At 41.5% G+C, this 22,352-nt stretch overlaps 1 protein-coding gene across 1 annotated transcript in view; it reads left to right on the top strand.

Annotated features, from left to right (window-relative positions):
• Positions 1 to 14,174, top strand: part of glrbb (glycine receptor, beta b) — a 32,282-nt gene extending 18,108 nt beyond the window's left edge. The window contains exons 6-10 of the mRNA XM_061047581.1: positions 1,131 to 1,213; positions 2,995 to 3,135; positions 6,871 to 7,023; positions 10,504 to 10,796; positions 13,795 to 14,174. Coding sequence (XP_060903564.1) covers positions 1,131 to 1,213; positions 2,995 to 3,135; positions 6,871 to 7,023; positions 10,504 to 10,796; positions 13,795 to 14,091 — 967 coding nt within the window. The 3' untranslated portion in view covers positions 14,092 to 14,174. The remainder of the gene's footprint in view (positions 1 to 1,130; positions 1,214 to 2,994; positions 3,136 to 6,870; positions 7,024 to 10,503; positions 10,797 to 13,794) is intronic.
• Positions 14,175 to 22,352: the final 8,178 nt, after the last annotated feature.

The raw sequence follows: 22,352 nt of genomic DNA on the forward strand, positions 1-22,352 counted from the left end.
ATATAACATTAGCTTACTGTGGGTGATTTCAACATATTGATCCAGAGGGAAAAACAGGGAACCATTGATAAGAACATGATTCTCCTCCTATCATTACTATGTGTGTAGCATAGTGAGCGTGAGAACATATGACCCAGGAAACGTAGATACAATCCCCAAACTACAAAGCTACATGGATACAAACTGTGACAGACGTTTTCAGTACACAGCAGTGAGACCAGTTACTAAAATTACAAATCCTAAATCGACACATTTCTTCGATCTTGATTAACCAATAAGTTGACTGCTCATGGCAAACACCACCATCTGTTCCAGGTCAATAAAGAGGCTGAATGAATGCAGTCCCATGTGAAACCAAATGGCTATTGAACGGCATCATCAGCAAAGCAAAGCGTGCCCAATGTAGCTTTCAACGCTTGTTTAAAGGAGATTAAAGAAAAGCATTATAGCAGTCAAGCCCCAGGTGCACAGGACCATCACCCACAGACCTTGATATGATAACGTAATAATTAATCGTTTGTGTTTAATGACCCTGCAAACCTGCAACTTTTAACAATTCCTGCACATGACTCTCCGGGGTTCATTTCTTCTTTTTTCACTTGCTGGGTCAAACTTCATTAACGCTGAGTGAAATCTTGAAAGCCAATGAGACTGTTTACATGCATAGCATTCGATCAATACACTTTTTCATGTTCAAAGGGGCCTAAATGGTAACTTCTTGGGGCGACATATACATCGTGCTCTGAGATGATCCTGGTGAATTTGTCTTTCACTTTGAGTGTAACATCATTTGTTTATCCCCGCACAAATGCATCTCTAGTAAAAAGAGACATCTGGGTAAACCCTTCAATCCCATGAGATTTCACGACTGAACTAGAGTCATGCAAACAAGGTCTGAGTGTAAGACTGACTGGATATAAGAGGGGGAAATTATAATTCAATTATATCTGTCTGCGTCCTCCTCCAGGTTGTCCATCACCCTTTCTTGTACATGCATAGCATAAGATCAATACACTTCATCTTCCATGGGACTACAAATACCCTCTAGGTTTCAATCACCCCTAGAGAGAGAAAAAAAAGCAGAGCATAATAAAAAGCTGAAATTGTGATTTTTCTTCATCCTCCTCCAGGTTGTCCGTCACCCTTTCTTGTCCGCTGGATCTGACGTTGTTCCCCATGGACACACAGAGGTGTAAAATGCAACTAGAGAGCTGTGAGTTTTTCCTTAAATGATATCACCTTACACCCCATCATCAGTTAAAGTGCAACTTGAATGACATTGCATTGCTCTTGTCTGCTACAGCATCTGTATCTGTTTGTAAGCTGTAAATGGTAAATGGACTTGAGCTTGTATAATCTGACTACTCAAAGCACTTTTACACTGCAGGTCACACCTACACATTCACACACTGATGACATAGGCTGCTATCAGAAGTAACTTATCCCATTCATATGTACTACTACTACTACTACGCCGCCCACACTGTATTCTGAAGGTTAGCTTGTTGAACTCACAACCAAACATTTACAGTTGATAAGAAAACGGCTAATGTGATACTGCAGGCTAGCTGTTAATTAGCTGCTCAGCTACATCACTTAAAATATCATGGGACTGTGCCTGTTAAAGCCACTTTGGTTTGTTTAAAGTTTGTATGGTCTTCAATACCACCAACAACACACTGTGGGGGTAGACGTGGCTGTGGCTCAGTGGTGGAGTCTGTCGTCTCTCAACCAGAAGGTCAAGGGTTTCAAACCCCAGCTCCTGCAGCCACATGTCCGATGTGTCCTTTGTGCAAGATGGAATGACCTAATACTGATGGACACTTAGCAGCCTCTACCATCAGTGTGTTAATGTGTAGGTGTGACCTGCGGTGTAAAAGCACACACATTTATGTTATCAACAGCTAAGTTTGCTAGCTAGTATGGTCTCGGTTTTTTACACCGTCAAAATATAGCAAACTACTTACAGCATTCAGGTGACTTTTCATGCTTGTTGTGCCACCAAGGTAGGCCAGTTTCAAATTGCATATTTGGCACACTGCCTTTGTGTGTGTTCCCCACATTGTGTACCAATGCTTGTGCTCGTGCATGAACTGTATCGTGCAGAAGCACACCTCTTCCAAGCATGCCAGGGCCAAGGAAGTGTACCGTGCTTGAGCACAGATCGGAGGTCTCACACTAGTCAAACAAACTGAACTTTGAGGTTAAAGCGTGCTTAGGCATGGTACGGATTGTCTACTGCTTCATGTGTAGGCTACAGTAGTACTTGTTTACTTCGTCCCTTGTTCCCCTAAGGTGTAACACCAGCTCCGTGGCACCCTGCTGTCATTTAAACACACCAACATGCACCTCCAGTCTCTCTGTTTATCATGTCTGCCTAAAGTCCTCTTTTCTGCCTTTTATTATACAAATGTATTAACAACATATTTAACACACCGTGAAACATTATTCCTGACACCAAAGGGAGACTGGACTTTTAACCCGTCTTCTTGTTAGTATGAGGAAGATACAGTATTAATGTGTTGGGAATCCATTTGTTGTTTTTTATAAAATAGTTGTTTTGGGGGTAAATGAAAGCTGTTTGCTTGTGTTTAGAAGCCATTTTCAGTGGCGGGCACTTAGAGCAGTGGAATAAATCATCATATTTTAAGGCTGTTGTGAAAGTCTCGCAGCTAATTGAGCTCGACTGTAGTTATTGCATCTTGTTTACAAAGCAGTTTGGACCTAAATAAGCAAAATAACTTCAAGCCATTCCCACTAATGCTAAAGCTGACGGCTGAGACTTAATGCTTTCTGCTCGTCTGTGTGCGTTTATATCATGTTGTAAGTTCCTGTTTATGAGTGTGATAAACATGCGAGCAGATACTGTGGGCTTTTATATGAATATAAACATGCATGTGTGAGCACGCTCCTTTGGTTTACACGCTATATTTGCATGTATGTGTGTGTGGGAGTGTTTCACTTTCTGTGTCGGTTTGTGATTCTTTCGTTCAGTTGGATACACCACGGACGACCTGCAGTTCATGTGGCAGACGGGAGACCCCGTGCAAATGGACGCCATCGCTCTGCCACAGTTTGACATCAGACAAGAAGATATTGATTACGGGAACTGCACAAAATTCTATGAAGGAACAGGTACGGGTCCTTGTTGTAATTTTAATTATTTGGAGGTCTTTTAAGTTTTCTGCAGGAGGTTATAAACCTCAAAGTTCCTGACAGGAGTGAATAATACTATATTACTGATTTAATGTGTATTAGGGGGGTTTCACATTAGGGACCCGGGCCCGGATCTGAGTACGCGGGATCCCAAAGTCTGGTTCATCTGATCAGTGTGAACACAAACATACCGTACCGTACTTGGGTACTGTGCCCGAGTCCGCTTGAAGAGGTGGTCTCGGGTACAATTCATGTGTGCTTGAGTACTGTCCTCGGGAGATGTGAACGCAACTGTGCTCAAACAAGGAAGTGGACCGCCATAAGACGCGATTCTAAACGGCTCCTGTCGCTTCAAAATCCGTTGTATCCACGCAGCACGGGCCCGTTTCATCCTCTGAGCTGCACGGTAGATGTGGAAGTAGGAAGAGGGTCGTTGTTGGCGTCTCAGAAATAACAAAAACATCCACAGTTAGCAGGATGGACTCAGTCTATGCTCAGTCTGTGAATGGTTGCCATGGTTGCTTCTTCTTCTTTCTGCTTTTTGGCAGATTTGCAAACCAACTATGTGCAATCTGCCACCTGCTGCATCGGACTGTGTTCATACTCAAGTGTACTCGTGTAATGAACACTGTTACTAATGTGAATGTAGACCAGCGGGGGAGAGGGGGTGGGGGGGGCATTGTGCTTGGTACGAAACAGTCATGCCTAATGTGAACAGGTGAGATTCCTTGCAAAATGGTGATGTACCATCTTGTAATGTTAACACACGGAACGCCACCACCCCGTAACGCAGTGTCATGAGGTCGTTTCAGAGGCCACTGTGAGATCAAGTTGTCCTTCCCATAATTTCCATCAAAGACTATTTTTAAGGCTCATCAAAGTTTTGACTTCTATTCATTTTTTTGGCTTCTCTATCTTCCATTCATTAATAATTCTTTCTGGAAAGTGAACATTATGTTCTGGATCGGCTCAAAGCTTTGAAAAATGATCTTGGACACCAGAAGTAAGTCCACATGCCCGGTGCTTGTCCTGATTATTAATAACTTGGCCAAGAAGTTGATGTTTTCACTTCATCATCGAGTTTGTTTTTCAAGTCAAGACATTTCAAAATCTGTCTTTGGACACAACTACAAACCTTTTTTATTTGTTATCTTGATCTTGTTGTCACATCAATTGACGGACGGGCCGTGTTTTTGAACTGTGTTGATTTGTTTTCTTTTCCATTGTTGCCATCGTACCCGCGGTTCTCGAGGTCTGAGTTAGGATGTCAGCGGTGGATGATTGGCCTTTTTGTTAAGCTACGAGTATTTGGGTTCAGTTGATTGAAAGATGGAATCTTTCAGTCAGATCCTGGAAGCAACAAACACGCTTCAAGTGCACGTTCTTATCTGACTCCAGGTAACCATCTGTCTATCTTTCTTTCTGGTAAAGGCCGGAGGATTATTACACCTCAATCCTGGCTTTGTTCAGAGAAATTAGATTGAAACGTCTTGATAAAGAAAGTGTGCACTGTGGATTATATTGCAGAGGGGGGCAATGCCCAGACAAAGTTGTTCTTGGATCATTTAATCAACTTAAATTGATTTTGAAATTCTGAAGAACTCCCAAAAAATGTTCCTCTCTGCTCTTATACAAAAGAGAGCTAAAAAAAAACACAGCACATAAGACCAGACTTAGTGCTAAAACTCCATATCAGTTATATCTACTTAGATTTAAGACTATTATGAGGGTTAAGTGTGGACAAACAAACATTGGTAGTTCTGTGGTAAGATTCAGCCCACAGTTACATAAAATATCTATAAAAAAAATAAGAAACACATGAATAAAAAACTTGCCTTTGGTTAGAAATTAATCCACGCATACATTAAGAAATTAAAGCTGCCCTGTGTAAACTTCTGTAAACAAATACAAGCTAGTATTACATTCAGTGTAACTCACTAAAAAAGCAAAGTGTGTCCTTCAGGTCCAACAAAGCTAAACACATTTCTGTCCACATCTGCAAAGCAGCATTAGATTTTTAACTAGAGCATTGTTTCCATCCAGAGGAATCTGATATCCTATGTACTACAGGTAGCGTATTGCATCACTTCCTGTTCTGTTCTCCGCTGCTGCAGTGTTGTTCTGTGCTGATTGACAGAGCTAAAGCTTCATTGTTCATTTTTCTCCCAAGTTCCTTACAATTGTTGTTTCTAAAAAACTGTACGTTTTGAAGTTATCAAAGAGCACTCTTGCTCTCTAGCGACTAATCTGCTAAACAGTTTCCCTTATTTTAACTACCTACTCTCAGGCTAGCTTAGCATTTAGCTTCATTTACGATGGCTTCTTTTTCTGCCTCTCCCTCTCTTGTGTTCTCTTTTGCTCTATGTGTCAGATGTTTAGTTACTCCTCGTCCTCCTTTACTGGTAATGGTACATGTAAGAAATGTAGTTTATATGTGTTAAATTGTGTATAAATTAAGTTTATATCTAATAAACCTGGACCATTAAACACGCTGCACTGGCCACATTCTCCACATATTGGTGGGGCTAAATTATATTCATAAAATAAAAAGGAATATAAAACGTTGAATGAGTCTTTGAACTGAGCCATCCACACATTCAGACCAATATGAGTACCAAAAACAGCAGAGAAATACAAATGAATGGAAAAACCTCTATCAGCCAACAGAGTCGGTATGACCTTAGTGCTCTCACACTTTGGAGGCTCAACACTGGCAATGAGTCAGCCTTTTTAACAGGTTGTCATGGCAACTTTGCCAGACACAAAGATCCCCTCTGTGTGCGAACGGTGGGAGCCGGCTCTGCGACACAGGCGAACCCTTATATGCTGTATTAAGCTCACTGCAGAGATCCCTGGGCTGGTTAAATATGACTTCAGCTCATCTACTCCACCAGTTCAGACTCACAGAGCAGAAACACAACGCGGCTGTAGGAGGTCTGAAGGGTATCGGTGCTTTCTCCATACTGGTGTAAAGCCGACTAATGGAAACCGTATTTCCAGCAGAGATGGATTGGAAAGAATTTATCATTTCTGAATGTTGCACTGTTGAAAGAGACATGCTCCAGTCTACTTAAAGTCATACATGATCATGGAATCAGAGATTTCTGGGGTGCTGGTCTGGGTGCTGAACAGGTCCCACAGCATTAAGTTAGCCAAATTGATGTTGAAGGCCGCCTGCCCATTGACCTTTCTCTTTCATTATCATCTCTTTTTCTTTTACAAATGTTGTGTTCAGCTTCGCTTGGCTTTGCACTCACACAGAAGAAGGTAGATACAAAAAAACATTTGCTCACACGACTTGATTATTGATTTATCATGTTGCCTTTGTTCTATACCTCGGTATCTGTTTAATTCAGAATATATTGCTTTGGCTTCTGAGAAATAAACTAAAAAATGCCAACATTGCATACAATTCATTCAATGACTACATTAAGTTATTTACAGCTGTTTGGCTAAAATGCTTGTTGTACCACTGGCAATAACTCATGAACGACCCAACATTTTCCACAGCCCTTCCCATGCTGCCAAGCTTGCACAAATGCATTCATTTGAGTCGACGTGAGTTTGTCGGGACTTAGATGAACTTAGAAGAAGCCCCACTTTGTGATTCCAGTGCTGGATATACCAATGCCTACCTCTCATCTTTAAATCTTAAGACTAACTGGATGACTAACTTTGGTTATTTAATGGTGTTTGAACTTGTTCTTCTTGCAGGGTACTACACTTGTGTGGAGGTCATCTTCACTCTCAGGCGACAGGTTGGCTTCTACATGATGGGTGTTTACGCCCCAACCCTGCTCATCGTAGTCCTCTCCTGGCTGTCCTTCTGGATCAACCCTGATGCCAGTGCCGCCAGGGTACCTTTGGGTACGGATGACTTAATCAATCCCACAATCTGCCACTGACGTTTACCAATCCATTTGATCTGTAGATAGTCCTTCTGGTGTTCAACCAGGGCAGATAGAGTGTATGGTTGGTGGGATAAAACAAAAGGTGTATGAAAGAGTGTGGATGCTATGGCGGTAAGGAAGTGTGAAAAGTATTGTTGTAAAAAGCCATGGGGAAAAGAAAATGGTCGATAAAACGAAAACCATAGTAGGATTTATGGTTTTTTAAGGATCACTGACACTGTGGCCCCAATCATCTCCATCACGACATTATCAATCACTTTGACATCCTGAAGGACTTTTATCTATCAAGCATGGAACCATGTCCAGTGTTGTTGTATGAGTGATAAATCACTTCATATAGCTAGTTTATTTTTTTAGTCATTGGAGTGTCTGAAATCACACTTGTTGACTACTCACTTCTCCATTCATAAGGAGTTCTCTATAGTGGACCACATAGTGAACTGTCCATCACAATAAAGACACCACTGTCTGTCCACTGAGCTGCAGATGATCGCGGATGGAAACAAGCAGTTGGACGATGGCTGTTCTCTTAGCAATGTGGCTCCTGTACTTTCTGATCACAACTTCCTGTTTCCAACTCCATGTTTTTTTTCTTAAAGGGACCGCTACTTGTCATAGAAAATAACTACTACCTAGAAAAAATATTAGGAACTGAACTACGGTTACAGAATAATGACACTATTCTCCATCGTGACAACCACTGATAATGACTTCACTGCGGATGCACGTTTAAAAGGTGCAGCCGAGGATCAATAATACGGTAAATAATGGCAAAAATGTAATTAATAACTAATATTATATTGAGCGTATTTTCTTAAAATAATCAAATATAATACTAAAAGCTTTGCACCGCAATGCATGATGGTACATATTGCTTGATTAGTGACCATTGGTTGCATCCTTCTTTTCACAGTGCATTATGGGTAACAACAGATTCCACTACATAGGGTATAATAATCCTCACTCATAATTAAGACAGCACAAAAAATGTCGACTGCCCTATAGTTCACTATATGATGAGTGGTGGGTGATTTCAGGACCACCCTTGGACTTAACCCTAATAGGTTTGGTGTTCATGTCGGTCATTAACACACTCAGTCATATCTAATAACCAAGTGTCTAAAATATATCATACTGCCCCTTTGGGTTTGGTTTACTAGCTAGCCACTTTGCTGTTCATCTATGTTTTCATGCCTGTTAGTCACAGACACAGTTTTCCAAACTTTAACAAACTTTTTTATAGTCAAGTTTAAATCATGCAGGGACAAGGCTTTGCTAATGAAAGGAAAATGACATCAGGCTCTTGTCTCTCTGGTAAATCCTTATGCAAATCACTGTGGGCATCAAGGGTTTTTCAGGAGACAGGGAGAGCCAGTTGACACTCAGGGGGCCAACGAGGCACACCTGATCCTTTTAACCCAATTAATGAAGAATATGCTGAGGGGCATGAGGAGCAGGGCTGTTTTTCCCTCAACCACAGAGGAGCACAATTTGCCCGAACTGAAATAGGTCGAGCTAGATAACTGGACTGTGAGCCTGAGGGGATGCTGAAAGGGTTTGGGACTACTCCATGTTGAAATTGCAGGTATAAAACAGATTTCCAGTGTCCCTCTCACTTTCAGTTTTCACTTCACCTTGCATGATGGATAAGGGGAACAAACCTCTTAAACAAGGTTCATAAGCTAGTTGGAAAAAATGTCCATTCCACCTCCTACTTCTCCTCCTCCCCGATAACTAAACCTGTGTGTAATATGTCAGTGTCATCCACATACAGCATCACACGGGCACCATTGTGTGTGCAGGGCTGCATGGCTAAGATAATCAATTTTTTATCCCAAACCAGTCTTCCACCACCTCCTTTCTCTCCATCCTCCCTCCAGTTGTTTATCACCACTTTCATCCCATCATCACTCCGATTCCTCCTGGAAGCCTCCTCTGACTCCTCTCTAAATGGGATCAGTCCAGGTCAGTCGACACCCAGGTGTGGGCCTACTCTCATTTATTGCTCTGTGCTGTGCATGTGTGTGTGTTTCCCTGTGTTAACTGGGAGTCTGTGTTTTTATGTGCTTACTGTTTTCTTTCCAGATAGAGGAAATATTAAAGGTAACCCCAACAATGGTTTACAATTGCATTACAGAAACAGTCTGAATCAAAGAGCAAGTTTATACATGCAGCTGAGTGTGTCATAGGGGAACAAGGGAAACAAAGCTATTTCAGTATCGCCACCTTTCATGTTTCCCTCTGTTCATACATAATAGGTGGGTTTCAGACTTGACGACGCTCTCTTTAACGCTCTGTTCCAGAGAGGAAGGAGCCGTCTTGATTAGAAATCCTGAACCCTGTATGAACTCTTCCTTGATGAGTGACCATAATGAGGCGTGGAGACAAACCCCATCGGTCATCTCTTTGTATTTATTATCTCTCTAAAGAATCATTACAGTAGGTGAGGGGAGTGAAGCCCGTCATTTGTGGTCATAAAACCCTCAGAGGAGTCATTGGAGTTTCTCTGATGTAGCCGGCGCCTGTGCAGGTCAGAGGGGATCGCTAACCTGTAATCGTGTTAGCAATCAGAGATAAAAACAATTTACATTCACGATCATTAGAGACTGTCTGAGCTCTTGGAGATGACCTGATATAAGAGGTAAAGAACGGTCATGGAGTTGTAGTTGTAGTCCTCTCTGCATGGATCGGATTCTGTGCAGTTTTTGTTAAATATTTAAAGATACATTTGGTCAGTATCTCGAGCTCTAAGTAGGAAATTAACCAATTTTTTCTCCAATCAGTGGATGGATTATTGGCTCCTTCACAGTGGAAACAAACATTTAGCCGACACAATAAAGACTGACCAAAGTTAGCGGCATATGTTGGCGATTATCGTAACACCATCAGAACTATCTGGAGCTGGATAATGATCAACAATACTCCAAAATGCATCCAAAGCACCAACGATCCAAAACTGGAACATACAGTTATTGGGGATGACATTGAATCACTGGTCCAAGTTGTTGTTGTCCAGTGTAAGTCATTCAGATAGTCAGATAGTCTTTAGTTTTTTCCTGTATCTCTGCTCCTGTTTGGATTAGAACTAGCACATTTTGGTAAATTTCTCTTTGGCTTCTGTTTGTTCATACCAATCAACACCATACGATATGATACCATAGCATAGGATACACTTCATCATCCCCTTAGGGAAATGTGTCCTGGACTCCAGGGCTGCTCACATATAGCTGCCTCCACAGTAGACCCAGTTATTAAAGAACATGCTTAAATTCCTCTCTTGCATTGTTTCAAAAACCACCCAGAGAAACTACTGGTGTTGGTGGTAGTAGTATGAAAAATATCACAGACAGCGATTGAAGTTAGAATTGTGTGTTTCACATCCAGCTTCCTCTTACTTTATGACTGATAAGGTCACTTGTCTCCTCTCCTTGTAAAGGCATCCTCTCAGTGCTCTCCCTGTCCTCCGAGTGCACCTCGCTGGCTTCAGAGCTGCCCAAAGTGTCCTACGTCAAGGCCATCGACATCTGGCTCATCGCCTGCCTGCTGTTTGGTTTTGCCTCGCTGGTGGAGTACGCCGTGGTTCAAGTGATGCTCAACAGCCCTAAGCGTATCGAAGCGGAGAAGATTAAGATGGCAGCCAAGGATAAAGCTGCGGGAAAGATTCCTGCTACCAAGAACAACACGGTCAACGGGACGGGAGGGACGCCACTTCATGTCAGCACCTTACATGTCAGTACATCTGCTTTGATAACTTTTGTATATGTTTGCGTGTCTTTATTAGTGGACTATAACGATAGCTGTCTGTATGCGCTCAAGCAAACCTGCTCTTTTAAGATAAATAGTTATGTCAAACACACCACAACATTTCATTGCTGGTGCTTTTTTGGACACTTTGTGTTCACTTTGCAGTTTGACATGAATAAAAAGTACCATCTAATCTACAGTAACTTTAGCCCCGTTTCCACCAAGCGGTCCGGTTCAGTTGTGTTTGGTACAGTACGCCTTCATTGATCTTTCCACTGTCAACCAATTGGGAATGAAACCAAAATAACCAATCCGTACGGTCCAATTATTTTGCTACCCTTCTTTTGGGTTACTAGGTATACTGATCCTAGCCTGAAGGCTGGAGCGAGACGCACTGCAGTTGGTTGATTGGTCTAAACAATCTTCACTTCCTGTTTGACAGTGTTTAAATACCCCGTGGATTTCAAGGCTGTTGTTTTTTTTGCGACTAACGTCAGTCGGTAGCACCGCCCCGTGGACGACCTCGGAGGTGCAGACCTCTGCTGGACGTCCTCCATTGTTGCCCTTTGGTTAAAGGTTGAACATTGAACTTATTGTCGACTACACTGTGTCTCACTGCTCATGATGTTTACTGCTAAGACTTCTACTACTTTTACATAGTTGAAGCAGCTTTCACCATCGGGCTTACACCCCGCCTACCTATTGAGGGTACTGTTGGCTGTGGAAACGCAAGCAAGGTCAGGGTTTACGGTACCAAACTTTACAGAACCAAACCAGACCGCTTGGTGGAAACAGGGCTATACTGTACTATGACAAAATGCATATTTCAGATCTGACATCAGGCAGGTATTTAACAGCGAGGCATACAGATCTTATTTACATTCAAAACACGCCAAATTAGCGATTCATTTGTGGAAAGAATAATTCCTTCAGTTTCAATAGGGTCCTCGCTCCGAGGTCGGTGCTCGGGTCTTAATTAGGAAGGATTTAGAAATTTTAAAAATGGTGGCTGTCATGTTGGGTTTTGACTATGGGTGCAAGAGGATTTTATGTAGGTTACTTTTAAATTTCTAGGCGGCACCCATGAGATATTTAGCCAAAACACTTCCACACGTAAATTTCACTTACTCTTGAACTTTTTGCAAAATTTGGTGAGTTTTCAAGCATGTTAAAGCCCCCAAATAATCTGTGCAAAGAATAATTCCTTCAGTTTCAATAGGGTCCTCGCTTCTAAAAATGTAGAGAAGTCTGGATCACACACTAACAAAGCTCGGACAGAACTCAAGTCAGACACTCACAGGAACATCGGGCATGCTGTAAGTCGTCAGCTCTTCCAACTGTTGGCCTAATTGGAATTAATTTATCTCTAGCTCTGTTAGTCAGGAGCACATTTGAGTTTAGAGGATTACGTTATTCCATTGAGGTTTAATGGGTTTTCTTGTCAAAACCAAATCGAAATAATGAAGCCTTAATGAGCTTAATGACTTCAGTGAGTAAGCAGCCATAGTCTGATTAGATCCTGTTCACCCTGCAGGCCTTCAGGGACGTTGATGAAAGGGATTTTTGGATGACATTAAACTACATCCTTCTGTTGATAGATCTAATAAGCACCGGTTGTCCACTGGGATAGCATGCAGAGTGCAGATGGGCTTCAAGACCCGGGCATAAGAGAACATCCAAATTAGGCAACACTGTAAAGCACAAAGTACATCTAAATTTGGCTCCGAAGACCGGCCTTTTTTCTCTTAAAATAACAGTCGTTGTTTCTGTCCAAGCTTCAGGATCAAACAGATCCTTTACTGGGTTTTCAAAGTGGAATCAGTTTTCAATCCAACAATCCTAAAGGGCCTCATTTAAATGTTTCACACAGTGAAGGTGACGCCATGCTTTCATTGCTACTGTTTACACACACACACACACTTTTATGCATCCAACAGAAGTCGGACAAAGTAGAGAATTCAGAGGGCTCTTGTATAATTGTAGAGTCAGAAAAGTCTCTACACTGATTTGTGCAGTTTGGTCGACCTATAAAGAATCTAAAAAGAAAAGACATTAAATGTTAACCAAGCACAAACAAACAGGGATTGTTGTTTTGTGTCAATACTCAGTTCTTACCTGAGTCTGAGCTTTCTTGTCAGAGAAACTCAAAAAATATATTTTTGACATTTCAAATGAGACTTTAGCATTAAACAGAGGTATTGAAAAAGCTGCACAAAGTCAATATAAATAGTCAGCAGTGGCTGTTTGTTGTTGTGGTGTAAAGCTATCATTGCATCTGTACCTCTCTCTAATCCATCTCAAGCATACACAATAGACTCAAATATATATGTAGCTGGGGGAGGGGGCTTCTCTCTCCTCCCAGCATATCCTGTACCTCCTGTCCTATCCAATAAAGACAAAAAAGGCCCCAAAAATAGCTTAAAAGTGAAGTCTACTGAACAAACCAGACTGCTATCCAATAATTAAGACATGAAAGAACTCTTAGGCACTCTCTCTTTTAAACAATTAAAGAGCCTTTATTTTCATGGCATGGTCGTGAAGAAGATTTGATGCCAAACACGTCAAAGTTTGCTTCAAGAGCTACAGGACAATGCCATGAAAATAAAAAGCAATTTCAGTTTTAAAAGAGAGACTTGAAGTGTTGTTTTCTATGACTGCATGTTTCCCTATCCAGAGTGACTAAAACTAACACTGCTTTGAGTCCAGGAAGTGCTCCTTCCTGTGTATTTAAAGATAACGGTTCGATTAGTATTTGGATGATCATCATTTTTAGTCTCGGCTCTGTGCGCAGTAATCCCACTCTGCTCCTCATCAGTTCAGATTTTAAGAACTTTGTTGAGGCTGCACATCCTCAGGGGCAGCCGGCGGCACGCTCACAGACTTATCGTGTCCTGGTGCATGGATTCCAGATAGTAGTAGATAAATGCACTGCTGCAGACTGTTTTTAGTCCATCCTGTTCACCCTCATCTCTTTAACACCCAGGTGGCCGAGACTCGCTGCAAGAAGGTGTGCACCTCCAAATCGGACCTGCGGACCAACGACTTCAGCATCGTGGGCTCGCTCCCGCGGGACTTTGAGCTGTCGAACTTTGACTGCTATGGGAAGCCGATCGATTTGGGCGCCGGTGCTGGCAAATCCCAGTCGAAGAAAAACAAGAAACCCCCTCCTCCGAAACCTGTGATCCCCTCGGCGGCCAAACGAGTCGACCTGTACGCCCGAGCCCTCTTCCCCTTCACCTTCCTCTTCTTTAACGTCATTTACTGGTCCGTATACTTGTGATTACCTTGAAATTACCTTGTATTTTTAACCCTTAAAACATCACACACGTGGGTGCTTTGATGATCTGAATATTTTACAAAAGTTTTACTTAAAAGTGAATATTGAAAAATGAATAAAAAATATACTATGAATTATTATTATTACACTTTATATGAGAAGATCCACTCATCATTGTATCAAAATGATCACAACTTTCTTTTCCTTAAGTGGAAATATAGCATCTTGTATTGAAAAACTTGATTTATTGATAATGGTACTCGAGAGGCTCCTACAGGATTGCAGATATAGCTGTTGTGATGAATGGTGTGTAGACAAATCCACTAAGATTGATTGAGTAACGAGCGAGCAGAAGACGCACAGATCTATAAAAGAGCATTTGTAAATAGCTTTTTTCATTTCCTGCCCTTGCAGAGCAGGAGTTTGTCCTAAAGTTCTATGAGTTAAAGCATAGTTTATTTACGCTCTAAGTGTATTTTTTGCATGTTTTAAAAAAAAAAGCATGCATATGAAGATAAAGCCTTTAAAAAAAAGTAAATATATGAAGTAATTAGATTGATTATTCTTATGAGTTGCTCTTGAGAAGATGAAGAGGATTATGTGAAACACTGTTTCCCAGCACAGATGGTCATGTGACACTGCCGCACTTCTTAACTCATGTGATGTTTGCAACACTCTGCTCCTGTCCAGATGGTCATGTGACACTGCCAATCCCATCAAACTGTAACTTTTGACATCCTCCACCTTGTGTAAATGGGTCGCCCGTGAGGGGCGGCCATGTTTGTGAAATTTACAAGCAAAGAATTAAATGACTTTTCACCGGTTGTTGTGACTGAAAGTGGATTTGTGACGTTAAAAGGAATAAGTCGGAGTGCAGCTTTGACTGACTAAAGCTGTGTCCGACTAACATGACTTAAAATCAGCCACAAAGTCAGTAAAGTAGCTGCCTTGTTCTCTGTGTTGTTCTCCAATGAACGGACACAGACCCTCTTTTTTTAATTTCAAATCCGCCTGTCTTGTTTAGTTTAGTTTATTTGTTTATTGGAATAAGGGACAGTGTAGTCTCAGAAGAGAAGAGATGCTTTGTACCAGATTTAGCTAACTAGCTTATTTCCATCTGGTGTCCCTGGTTCAGATGGCAAGAGTAACACACACCCACACATTCACACACACACACACACACACACACACACACACACTAATAATTGGTTTCAACGTAGGTCCCACCTCTGACAGGGTTTATAGCCACACCTCACAGTTTAGGATTTTTGGGATTGCAACTGGGGTGGCTAATCAGATTCTAGGGGGGGGCCCATGCCTCCCCTGGCCACCCCTCTGGACACGCCCCTGAAGAGGAGAGGGACCATCAGCCCTCAGTTCAAGAGGCGGCATCCGCAATGGTAAGGTGGTGCATTGGTGCAGGGATCCAGATATTGGGGACCCCCACTGTCTGGGTGGTCATGGCTATATAACATAGCATTTGTGAAGGCCCCATATATCCACACACATCTGTATATTTTGATGCTGTTTTACTTAAAATCGACCCTCAGCATCTTCTCTGCTCGACCCACATGTACCCTGCACATCACACAACAACATAGCTGGATCCTCCTCGGAGTCTTGACCTCTTCTAATCTACCAAACCAGGTCATTTATTATTCATGCAAACCTGCTCAGGGGAGAATGACCCCTGACTACCATTGCAAGACTTCTCATATGAAATCTGTCTCTGGCTTAATGATGCAAGATAGACGCTGATCTAACGCCATGACAACAAAGGGTTAAATATGAATAAGGTTTGAGACACATTGGCCTCAGGATTGCATAAGGAGCAGAGAGCTAAATTGTCATTGTGAGGGTTTTATTTTGGTGAGCACAGAAAACAAAACTCTCTCTCTCTCTCTCTCTACCTCTGCTCTCCATCTCTCTCTCTCTCTCTCTCCGTTGCTGCCATGGTTACAGACGTGGGAATGAATTTTTGTCTGTCACTATAAACACCTGCCTCAGACACAAAATGTGAGTCAGACTGAACCAGGCTCGAGTGAATAAGGCCTCAAACATCACAGATCAGACATGAGTCATCGCCAGAAGTTTTTGTTTTTTTAATAGGTTTATGAAAAATACATTTACATGAGGTTCTTTTTGAGCGACCTAAAGACTGATTTCAGCTCTGACTGGACCTCCAAGGAGAGAGATTCTGCGCCACAGTGCCCTCTAAAGGCCAGATCAATATTTGTTGGATGTAATAAGGGAGTGAAATACACTCCTGGGAGAAAAAACAGATGAAGGAGCAGGCTGTGTGTAAAGAAGGATAATGGTACAGCCAGAAATGATTTGTGTTATATGATCTAAATACAAAATAATTCAAACTTAGAAACAATTTGAATAAGTCTAAAGAAGAGAAAATTATGTTACTACCTTGTTATATCTGTTATCTAATGTATGTTTTTAACTTCCTCAACTACTGACAGATAGTTGTGTTATTGTTGTCAAGGGATACGAAAAATAGCCTAATAATAAACTTCATCCTATTTCTTTTTGGAAGATTTGTTGCTTTGTAAATAGTGTTGTTTGGTTTACTCACAAAATCACATTTTTACTTTTTTTTTTGTTGGGTCATATTTTTACTATTTAATTAACATCTTTAAATTTTCTCCAGGGGCGGTTCTAGAGTCTGTTGGGGCCCTTTGCAAAGATCAATTGGGGGGCCCTCAAACCAGAGTTCAGCATGTAACAAGAGTGAGTGCTGTCAGATGGGGCCCCCTTTTTGCAAAATGTGTACATTTTCCGGCAAATAAACCTTAAAGTTCAGAGTTTAAAATGACATTTAATTCTTAATTTTAACCTGAAGAAGCTATAAAGTGATGAAAATCATATTAGTGATAAAAATCTATTTACATTTCCTGTTTTGATCTGACGAGTTATGGATACAAGAAATATTTCAATATGCATCGGCTAAAAGAGAACTGATGATGAAGGAAAAATAATTCACAGCACCATGACGGTGGATTTCTTAAAAACACACTCTTGTCACGAGTATGAGTCGTGTGTGTGTGTGTGTGTGTGTGTGTGTGTGTGTGTGTGTGCGTGCGTGCGTGCGTGCGTGCGTGTGTGTGTGTGCGTGTTTGTGTGTGTGTGTGTGTGTTTGTGTCCGCCCCCACATCTCAGCACCCTGCTAGTATCTCCGTGCAGCAACCTATATCACACAGGGTGCTTTCTAATCCAACACGACCTCTCACGACGCCACCCGGCCCGGCGAGAAGAGCACCCTGACAGTCAGCCAATGATTAGTGGAGGAACAGTGGGGGAGGAGAGGCCACAGGGTTTATTGGAAGCTCGTTTACTGTGAACAAGGTTTTCACACGTCACTGCTGTGCTTTTAGATCCTTACCCTCAAGTCCCAGAAATAGATAAGGACAGAGTAAACCTTTTCGTTTTCTCAGTAAAAAGCAGAATAATACACCTCTTTAAATGAAATGATCTTATCAGAAAAAAAAAAAAAGGATTTCTCGATTAACGTGGCTTAAAAGCATCACATCATGATGTGATGTGTGTATTTCAGAAACTACAAATGTAAGTCAACATCCAATGAAAAACGGGCTCTGCATAGGAGGAGGTTTGAAGTAATGGGGTGTCCCATTTGATCTCGAAAGTCGGAATTTCCAAGATGACAGTCGGATACGTCATCCAGAAAGCTGCCTGAAGTCAGAACTCTGACTTGGGAACTCTGAGGAACTTCAGTAACCCGAGCTCAAAATGTATTTATTGGAATGATCCACAGCCACCCCAATCGATTTACGTTTACATTCCCCGGCGCAAATTGCGTCTTCACATTGACTTATGTATGGTTTTGCAATGTGCAAGGAATTTGCTTCACCTTGGTCCAAACACACCATTACCTGTCCCTAACAGCAAACTGAGTCAGCAAACTGTAGCAGGTGGAGCACAGAAAATTGTTTCAACGGAAGTACAAAACTAAAGGAAGAATGTGCGACGTTTTACACATAAATAAGCAGGAATCCTGTGTGAATGTGTCTCTGAGTCATGACTGTCTACAATGAGGGAGAAGCTCGAGTCCTGCTGGCTGTGTTGTTGTCAGAGCCGTGTTTACATGGACGGGACGGCCGGCTCCTCCCCTTGTGTATAAAAGCTGTTTTAGTCAAGAACTAGAGAGAAGAAGAAGAACATACTCACTGATTATTTGGATGTTAGTAAGAGTTTTTAGATCACGCTCATTCTGTCAATTTATGTGCTCTATGGAGCTACAAGCTAACTAAAGAGCGCAAACATTAGCATGCTAACACAACAATGCAGGACACAGTTGATTGCAGCTCGAGCAAAGGACAATTTTGTGTGCTTAATGGTGCTTAAATATGGTGCGCTCTAATTGATAACTCCTCCATGTGAATACGAGTGTAGAGGGGTTGGAGGTGTGTCTCTGGAGGAGAGCGGAGGCTTCAGTATGGAGGAGGTGTGGCCAATACGGAAGTTTTTTTTGGTTTCATGCTGGCGCTCAAGGGCGACATCTACTGGATCAAAAAGTCGCCGATTATTCCTTTAAGACTGCCAGAGTAAGACTCGTTATTTGGAGAACAATAAAACAATGTGGTTTGATTTCCTTTGTATGACTTTGAATAACAAATCTACGGGTCCAGAGAGTCCTACAGGTCTTTAGGTACCTTTGTATCTGTTGGCTGTTTTTTTCTTCTTTCTTTTTTTGTGTTAACTCCCTGTCAGGTTATTACAGTTTCATCAGGACACATTCACGGTTTTATCTGAAACCTGACACACAACAAGTTATTTTTTGTGTGCCAGTGTGGATTTTTCGGCCGGCCACTATTTTCACTTCACCTCCGAGGCTGTGTGGCATTTTGTTGGCAGCTTTTTTGGCGTAGCTCGAAATGAGAAAGTTGGAAAAGTGTGGAGGATGCTATTTCTCTGTCGGAGGTCAAGGTGGAGAGGAGCTCTCTCATTTGGACTGAAACAATCTGTAAAATAACCGTGACCCTGGGTCCTGTCATTGCAGTTAGTTCTGCCCCAAACAGAGAAGAGATAGAATGGAGACAGACAGGGTGATGAATTGGTGAAGGTGAACTAACATCAGGTCTGAGAAGCCTGACAGTGGAGGACACAGAGGAGAGCGGACATGGAGAATGGAACAGAGGGACCATAAAGACCCCCCTTTTAAAATGTTACATGTTCAACCTTCAGATCTAATTAGATGTTCAATAATTAAATCTTTTTTTTATGCATCCTTTATTTCCAAACAGAAACCACAAGGCAGAAAGAGTTCCAGAGGACGCATCATTAGTAGGAGAATGAGGGGAATTAAAATAACTGGAGGAAGGGGAATAAACAACGCAGACAACTGGAAACTATTTAACTGATGAGCAAATATATCTGAATTAAGGATGTCAAAATGTTCGTTACTCTAACACTACCACAAGTTCTAAAACAACACAATCTCAAGTTTTTGAATGATTTAGTTCCAAGCATTGGTTCCCAACGGTCTGCAAACCCCTATAGGGAGGGGCGACAAAAATATCAGAGGGGGGGCGAGGCTTTCTCTGCTTTGAGGTTTCCAAAAATTCGATTTTCACATGTTAACTTAAACCACGATGATCACTCGTTTTTCATAGAAATGTCTTTTTGTAAGAAGTGTTTGTAGGCATATGTTGGGAGTTATCAGTGAAAACCATTTAAAATGTGTATTGATTTTTGACAGATTGCTTTCTGTTTATGGGGTAACTGGGGGGGCTTAGCTTTTCTTAGGTACAAGCAGCTGGAGCTCCAAGAAAAAAGGTTGGGAACCACTGTCTTAAAGTACCAACCTGTAATAAAAGCTGCAGATCTTCAGTCAGATTTTGAACCAAAAGGCGCCACAAGCGAAATGTTTCCAACATGTGTGTGAAAGTCAAACAGTGTGCAGGAGCATGGATGCATTTTTGGGTTATCATAAACAAAATGTACCCTACTATAGGATGCCTTGGACTTCTATTTTCTGTCGCCGTGGTATCAAATCAGGTACGGATCTCATTTGATTTTAAGAATTGCACATAAGTTTAAAATTCTGGTATTGTGACAACTCTTCACTAAAAACGTTGCCGGATAATTTATCACATATTCCTTGATCTATGGAGCCCACTTTGAGAAAGAAACATCGACTAGTAATGCTTAAAAAATAATAAAGTGAAATCTGCTCCATTTAATTGTTCTAATAGAAGTGGTAAACTAATAATGGCGTTTACAGCTACAGACACAAATTCTAAAGCCAACTCCAAATCCGTCTGTAAAACTTTGGGTTTGTAAAATGAAAAAATAACTTCCTTTGAGACTTTTATTACTTTTAAAACATAGAGTGTGTTTTATGTTATTAGCTCTGGACCTTTGATCTAATCCTGGGCTGAGACTGTGTGCTCGAGGTCAGATATAAGAGGAGCTTGGTTCCACGTTGGTACAAATGTGATGCTCCTGACGTAAGCTGATGCAGCCAGAGTGTCCGCTCTCAGCACTCTTTGTGACCTTGGGCTCGATCCCTGCAGGTTTTAACTCCACCAGAAACTCTTCTAATGGCAGTAAACGCTTAGCTTAGCAACTTATGTGTGTCCGAAGGCCTTGTTACGTATTCACATCGCCTCTTTACTTTGTGCTCGATCAGCCTCTGAGACACTGTCACGTCAGCAGAGGCTGTAAGTCACACACACACACGGCTGTTTTCAATTTCCTGATCGACTAAAAAACGCAGAGCGAAACATGGAGACCTTGTCCACATAATGTTCTGGGAACATGGAAAATATTCATGATCAGTCATGCTGTTGATCTGACATAATCTGTATGAACACATATTTACATTTGCAAAATTTCAGACAAGAGTGTTGGTGTTGGGAGTGACCTGGTCCCTGTTTGTAATCAGAGTACAATCATCAACGAGTGTTTCAGAGCGCCATGTTGAGATTAAAGATTGAAAGTCTTCATCGTCCCTGTGTGTGGTCGAGATGGCGGCTGACCTTGTGGAACTTTCTGAAAAGAATCAAAGCAGAAGAAAAACATGACTCAGCTGTGAAGTCTTTGAAATGATTCCTCACATCATTGTAAGATGAAACATTCTGATTCATTCTTGAAGAGTTCCTCTCGGCCTTGTATTTTTTTGCATCCTAATTGGATTGAGTGTTCGTCTCATTTCAATTAGTTTTTTGATACAAACATGTAGGGTGGTAGATCTCTTGAGAGACGCTACAAACCCAATTTTTTGAAGGTTGGACTAAACATGGAAGATCATTTAAAAAATGTGGCATGAAGCATGACTTGATAAGAGAAAGACGTTTAGGAAATTGACTTCCTGTTAGGCCGCTTAATCGACCTCTGTATCTTGGGCCCATACCCTGAATATTTATGACATGAAACTATAGTGGTTGATTCATGCTAAACGTCTCATTGCTCTCCATTAGAAAAACATGTCATGCCCCCACATCTGCATTTGGCTCAAAGAGGTGTCATCATGTCTTCCACTGGGCAAATTAACGTAGAGCCTAATCCACATGTAGGCAGGTATTGTTTTTTTTATTTTAAATGACGGTTGAGATGTTGTCATATGCACTCTGTAACTAAAATGTGTTGGATCAACACAACGACAGTAAAGTGCTTTGTTGCACTAAACTTCTAAGTCCTCCCTTTGTAAGTCCCTTCAGGAAAAAACACCAACTATAAAAAAAAATAACTATTTGAGAAACAGCAAGAATTGAAATGCTTTCCAGGAAGCAGCCTCGCAGGATTCCTGGAAAACACAAACTTTAAAGGTTAAACATTTCTCAAAAGGTCACTGACTCGGTTTCAAAGTGTTGCATTTCCAGTAGGACCGAGTGTTTCCATCAGCACGTCTAAGATCTCTCTCTCTCTCTCTCTCTCTGGTGTTTTATTTCAATAAATTAAGTGAAAGGTAAACACCCACCCACAGCGGCGTCGTGATTTGATAACGAGATCCTCAAATTTCAATCCTAAAAAGTCATTAGAATGCTCTCCTGCGTTGTGATGGTTAAATCATCTCGGGGCCTGCACATTCAGAACATTACAGAACGTACTGTTGGAGATAATCAGACTGAAATTACATTTCAATCCAGCTGCAGCAGAGTGAATCCATGCATGACATGAACCTTTCAGGCAGGGTCAAACAGATGAACGTCTGTGACACACAAACAGCTGAACATGTCGTTTACTCGATCACACGCGGGACTTCAAACAGGAAGAGCGCCATAAAGCGAAGGGTT

The sequence above is a fragment of the Labrus mixtus genome, chromosome 10, assembly GCF_963584025.1.
Source record: "Labrus mixtus chromosome 10, fLabMix1.1, whole genome shotgun sequence".
In the NCBI taxonomy this organism is placed as follows: domain Eukaryota; kingdom Metazoa; phylum Chordata; class Actinopteri; order Labriformes; family Labridae; genus Labrus; species Labrus mixtus.